Source organism: Pantherophis guttatus, chromosome 2 (genome assembly GCF_059756535.1).
Source record: "Pantherophis guttatus breed Tessera chromosome 2, ASM5975653v1, whole genome shotgun sequence".
NCBI lineage: Eukaryota > Metazoa > Chordata > Lepidosauria > Squamata > Colubridae > Pantherophis > Pantherophis guttatus.
Genome location: NC_142064.1, coordinates 98,812,721 through 98,818,720, shown reverse-complemented (window position 1 = coordinate 98,818,720; position 6,000 = coordinate 98,812,721). Strand labels below are relative to the sequence as shown.

The window sequence follows — 6,000 nt, the reverse complement described above, 5'->3', positions numbered from 1 at the left end:
TAGTGAGGGAAGAGGCAAATAAATGATTGGTCCATGTTCCAGAAAAAAGTAACATGGTCTTCAAATAAATTGAATGGTGCCAAGGTACAGAAACCAGTTTACTTATGGTATATCTGAGGTTATTCATTGTATCATTTTGCATGCAGATGGCATTAATATTTTTGAATGTTACTTCGCATCAAGAAAGTCCCAAGTATACAGTACTGATTAACATTTCAGGAATATACTCCCTTTCTTGTACTGGGTGAAAGCTTGTTTTTCCTACTTAATTTGAAACTATTTCAAAACTACATTTTTCCACATGCAGGTATTCTTTATTTTGTGAACGAATGTATCTTCATGAACTCCAGAGTTAACAAATAAATCATAGGAAAGAATGAATAAGTGCAATACAATAAAATGTGTAAATATAAATTTGAATAAATCTCAGCACTTTAAAAAATAGAATTTCATGTCTCTTCTAGCCCTGTGGGATTTGTAAAAAATTCCTATTTACCTTGCTGTTTTTTAAAACATGAGCTGCTTTTTGCAAGAATTCATATAATGCATATTTGTTACTTCAAGAAGCTTATTTTCCCCATTATTGACTGAATTTATTGTTACTTGCCACTCTTTGTTCTGTCTTACAATAAATGGCTTACTTGTGTAGTCTTAAGCTTTTATTTTAGCCTAAGTTTGAACAGAGATTTTACTGCTGAGTGTAAAAGTACATACTTACTTTTCCCAATTGATACAGTTTCAAATTAACTGAGAGTCTTATCTAAGCATTTATTTTATTGAAAAACAATTATATTGGAATTATCCAGTATTCTTTATCATCTTTCTTATTTCCAAGTGATCTCGTTATACTGAAGCCAGTAGAATTGTGTTGTCCTAATAATAAAACAATTGAATCTAAGCTTAGGAATTTTTTGATATAAACTGTTACTTGTTGAGTAAAGAATTTCCAAGGACACAATCTTAATATTAGCAAATATTTTAACATTCACAAATTATACACCAATAAATAGCTTCTAGATCACAGCATGGCCTTGTGATGTCTAGCTGGCTTACCCAAGAAAAAGAAAAAAATGATAATGTGCCTGGAGTTTTTTCATGTGACTTTGTCCGAGGCATGCTGATAGATCTGGAAGTATCTACATGGGCTAGCAAAGGTAGTACTGTATTGTCTGTGTTTTTTGTTTTAGTTCCAGATAATTTTATGATATCTGCATAACCATATTCCTGCAGACAAAATATATAAATTATCTGAACAAGAAGCTTATCTGAACAAGAAGGGCCATGCTCCTTCTAAACCTGAAATGCAAAAGAATGATTGCTTCTTAATCCTTCACTAATACAGAACAAATGCACAATAAAAAGGACACTTCACTTCTGAATGCAATGTTACTATGCTACTTCTATAACAACCAATAGTAACAAAGGAAAATGGAAAAATTGGCAGTCCTTCTAAGGAACTCTTCAGGATATCATGGCCAGCTACCACACCACACAGGCATGTATTACAAGGCAAAAATCTTAATAAAATTATTTGCACCAAATTTACAGTTGAAATGTCTGTAGCATTTAGAGAATTTATACAATAGGCACTCTCATTTTTTCCTCAACAGAAGAGGCTCAGAACTGTTCAAAGTAAGAGAGATTTGGAAACTAGTGAATCATCAGTGCAAAGTATTTTGAAAGATATGCATTCTATGGGCTGTTGAAGACTTTAAAAACAAAATTCTACATAGAGGCAAGTATGGAAAGTGCATTACAAATATTATGCCACGGATGTTCATTTTTATTTTTATGTGTAAGACACTTAGCCACTGTGAAATTGTGACTTTGCTAACACTTTTCCCCATCGTACTACATAGAAGGATGTGAACAATACTTTTAAATTTTGTTTAAAGTGAAGAACTCTGGCGAAACTTAATATTTGCTGTGCAAAACTATCCTGAGTCTATAACAGGAGGGAAACCTCTTGTACTCTGTAAAACAAAGCCTTTCCTCCGTTTGCAAATGTCCAGACCTCAATTTGCAGAGAATAGAGGCCTAAAGTGCAAGATCACATGAGATCAGTAGCATGAGATCTCGCAGTACGTTAGGCCTCTGTTGTCTGCGAATGCACCAAAAGCCTGAAGCAATGAAGCAGGCAAAGAAACTGCAATACAGAGGAGATCTTCGCAAGGTAAGTGAGTCTCTACAAGCGAAGTGCCTGTGAAGAACTGACTGGGGTGCGGGGGATAGGTGGGGTGAATGTTGCAGAGCCTCTGCAGTCGTTCATGAGAGTAAGCAACTGCCGTGGTGCTGCAATATTCATAATTTCGGGACTTGTTCGTAAACACTGGGGGAGCTTATCATGTAACTTTGAATGTTTGCTAACGGAATGCTCGTAAACCAGGGATTACCTGTAATGTTTCCAAACCAGACAGTAATGCAATATGAATATGAATCTACTGTCCCTCTATAGAAAATGGTAAGGACAGGTGAAGGAAGAAGCTACCTCATTTGTGAGTTGAGGATGAAACAAAGGCAGTTTCATAGGGACTAAGGGTTGCCAAGGAGGGTTCATACTGTGGTTACAGGAGTCCTGACAAAATATCCGGGCTCAGAAAGACACAAAGATTGAAATGGAGTTAAAACATCAATATCCATACTTAAATTTGATTTTAAAAAGGACAGTCGGGAAATGATTTTGCTATCCTATGCAATCTCATTTTATCCTAATAAAAGATAAACTATTGGAAGAGAAATGGCAGCAATTGATGCTGGTCACTGATCAGGTGGAAGAGTGTCTTTTGGCAACCACAGGTAATCTGATCTTTAAAAAAAGTATGTCAAGCACAAGTTTGTACATCTTGTGGTAGAACTCTAGTAGTTTTAATCCAGAAGGTAGAGTGGCAGTAGAAGTAGTAGAAGATTGATTAAATTCTGTATTGGGAATTAGTTGCAGCCAGCACTATGCAGCATTATACAGCAGCAGGCATATTAAAGCTAAATTAAGCCACAAAGTGGGGAAGGAGCCACCCTACAAACTGAATCTTTCAGCTATGTATGTAGTCACCCTGAAGAATGCATATGAAGCACCCAGAATATTTCTTATCTGACGATCACCAGTCACATTGTATGTTTAGTATGATGGGCAAATTTATCTACACAATTCACTCCACAATTGAAATTCAGGCAGTATCATTGTTAGGAATAGTCAAGTATTATTACAGAAACTTGGGAGTCAGAAGGAAAAGGATGGGCTACAATCCAATATTATATATACCGGTAGTTGTAAAGTAGTAGAGTTGCATTTATTAAAGATATTTTTTTCCATTTACTTGATTCTGCGAGAGATATGCGATGTATTACATAGTAGGGCATCTTATACGTCAGAGCAATTGTAGTCGGAAAGTAAACCGACATTTAGCTAAACCAAGATCTTGTTCGACTTTGGCTTACTAGAAAATTCTTGAAGTTTCTGACGCAAGGCGTTTTGTTAAAGTCGATCGCCTCACGTCACGTTGTACCGCGACGTTTTTTGCCTTTGCGGAGCCGGGGTGGGCGTGGCCTGCGCGTGATGCATCCGGCCCGCGGGCCGCCAGTTTGTCACACCTGAATTGTCGTACGGCGAAAAAGAAACTTCGCGTGCTACAAGTGGGAGCCCAGCCCGTCACGCAAACCAGAGGTCCTTTCCCGAAGAGAGGAGGATTAAACAGCTGGGCCGGAAAAGATCCCGCCTCCACTGAGAGCGGTAAAACGCTTGGCTTGGGCTCCGCCCCGCCCTGATCCTGAAGAGCCTATAGAGGGCTGCGCTCGGGGCTGGCGCTGCAGTTGGCGCGATGGTGGCGGTGGCGCGTCAGCAGCAGGAGCTTAGCGTTCGCCCGAGGCAATGGGCGCCCAAGCGGCTTCTTGGATGCGCTGCTCCGACGGGGATCCCAGAGCCCAGCCTGGCGCGGCGGCAAGAAGAGTGCTGCAGGGAGCGCGATGGAGGCGAATCCAAGGGGAGTTCTGAAGACGCTTTACGTAGGCGGGAGGATGCTAGTGGTCACGGATCGATCGTGAGTGACCAGCTGATTATTCCTTCGCTTTTACTCGGGGTGGGGGCGGAGGGGGCGAAAGTCCCTCCGTGCGCGGTTCCCAGGATCGTTGGATCCTTGTACCTTGGAAAAGTTACTCGTTGCTCCCTATCGGATCCCGGTTGTCCTCGTTCCCAAGTAAAGTTTCAGTGCCGGCACTGTTGTCCCGCTTGAGGCGAGAGGCTCGCCGCTTGCAGCCGAGACGGAGACCGAGGGTTGGACTCGTTTCTCTGTTCGGGGCCAAAATAAGCGAGTGTTCCTGGACTCCGCTCAGTCCAGCAAGCGGTTAAACTCCAGGTGTCTTTTAAAGTTAAAGGAGGGCTTGAAAGCAATAACAACCCCCCCCCGCCCCGTTCTCCGTAGCGTTGCTCGTTGCTGAGCCGTTGGAAGTGCGCGAGTGTAGTTTGAAAGTGAAGGTTCCATTTCGTTAATGCGGCAAATAGACGTTAACAATTCGTTACAGACCCCCTTCGCCCTTTTGGTTGTGAATCCGGTGTTTTAGTACAGTAGGTTTTGGGACTGAGGCGAGCTGACAATCTGCACTTGCCCTCCTATAAATCCAAGTTTCTCTTCTTGCCCCGGGTCCCGAGCTGTTTTCACAATAGGAACATTTAGTACTCATTATAACTAGTACTTTACTATTTTTTCTCTAGTTCCTGGTTTGTATGATTGGTTTTAACCTTGAGTGGTGCATCTGTTCAATCCTATTTAGAGATACCTTATTTGTTTGTGTGCATTGAAGAGATTAAAATCTAAATGTCGCACATCTATACAGATTGAGGTCTCTGTTCCTTGCTTTTATGTTAGACATTTGCAGGAACAGCTATGTAGAAATATGCTGCAGTAAATATCAGATTATCAGTGGATTGTTAGCAAGTACTTAAAGCTTTAAATTATATATTAATAACTTAAGTATTAAGCCTCTTGTTAAAGTATAAAATAGTTTAACTGGAAGGCAAATATATTCATTGAAGTTTAGATAATAGAAGTTATTGTTTAAGTAGCTGCCCTGGGTCTTCGGAGAGGGGCGGCATATAAATTGAATAAATTGAATTGAATTGAAGTATTCTTTAAACATTTTTACCTAGTTATTCCTATGAAAAATACTTCTTTTCAAAAGATTCTCAATATTGAAATCAAGCAAACAACAAACTTGCACCCTCTCCTATCCCTCTTTTTGAGGATATTGTGAATGCAGATAGTTTTAATAACAAGTGAAACAAATAAGACGGAATATATTTGAAATTAAATTCTTTGAAGTCAGTAATATTTATTCTAAAATGAATTTAGAATAGAGTTTAACAAGCCCTGTAAGCTCTCTTTTAAAGCTTACCATGGTCTAATTTCTACTACAAGTCTACAAACAAGGTAATATAAGCCAAAAGATACTGTATTTGATTGCAATATATTTAATATCTTTCAATTCCATGGGGCTTATATCAAATCACCTATAAAGGAATTATCGACAATTCTTTGTTGATAAAGGGAAGGGATTCGATTTTAATATTGCTTACATTTGGCTATGACTTTTGCAGCTAGCATTATTCATTATGCCCCTTCAGAATAGTTTACTATTCTGTTTACTAGTTTAATAGTTTACTGTACTAATACTGAAAATTAGTCTGAAGAATAGTAAATAGATCTGAACACAATTTTTAATTGCTAGTGGATGTTATAAAACGTACTGGAAGCACATTGCACAACTTTTAAATAATACTTTTTTACAAAAATTGCTTCATTTTATATCCTATTTAATAAGAGACTCAAATTATCAGGTTGCCTTTTAGGACACTCAGAAATAAATGTAGATCATGTAGCCCTTTAATTGTGCAATTCATTAGGAAAATTAACACTTCTCAACAAGGACAAATCTGGCTGAATTCATAGTAGAATTCTAATACATGAATAGATGATGTGGTTGAACTGATAGTAGAATTTTAATAAATGA

The 6,000-nt window shown here is 38.7% G+C and overlaps 1 protein-coding gene across 11 annotated transcripts in view; it reads left to right on the top strand.

Moving 5' to 3' along the window:
- The first annotated feature begins 298 nt into the window (after positions 1-298).
- TEX15 (testis expressed 15, meiosis and synapsis associated) overlaps positions 299-6,000 on the top strand; it is a 48,035-nt gene continuing 42,333 nt past the window's right edge. For 5 of the 11 annotated variants that reach the window (XR_015732746.1, XR_004590100.3, XM_034410830.3 and 2 more), the window contains exon 1: positions 3,853-4,190. Coding sequence is in view for 1 of the 11 variants with exons in the window: in XM_034410832.3 (XP_034266723.2) it covers positions 2,069-2,173 (105 nt within the window). In the remaining 10 variants the exon portion in view is untranslated. Of the gene's footprint in view, positions 2,174-3,516; positions 3,728-3,852; positions 4,350-4,437; positions 5,421-6,000 lie in introns of those variants that run through there. The other 6 variants (XM_034410831.3, XM_087888295.1, XM_034410832.3 and 3 more) reach the window with 5 other exon arrangements.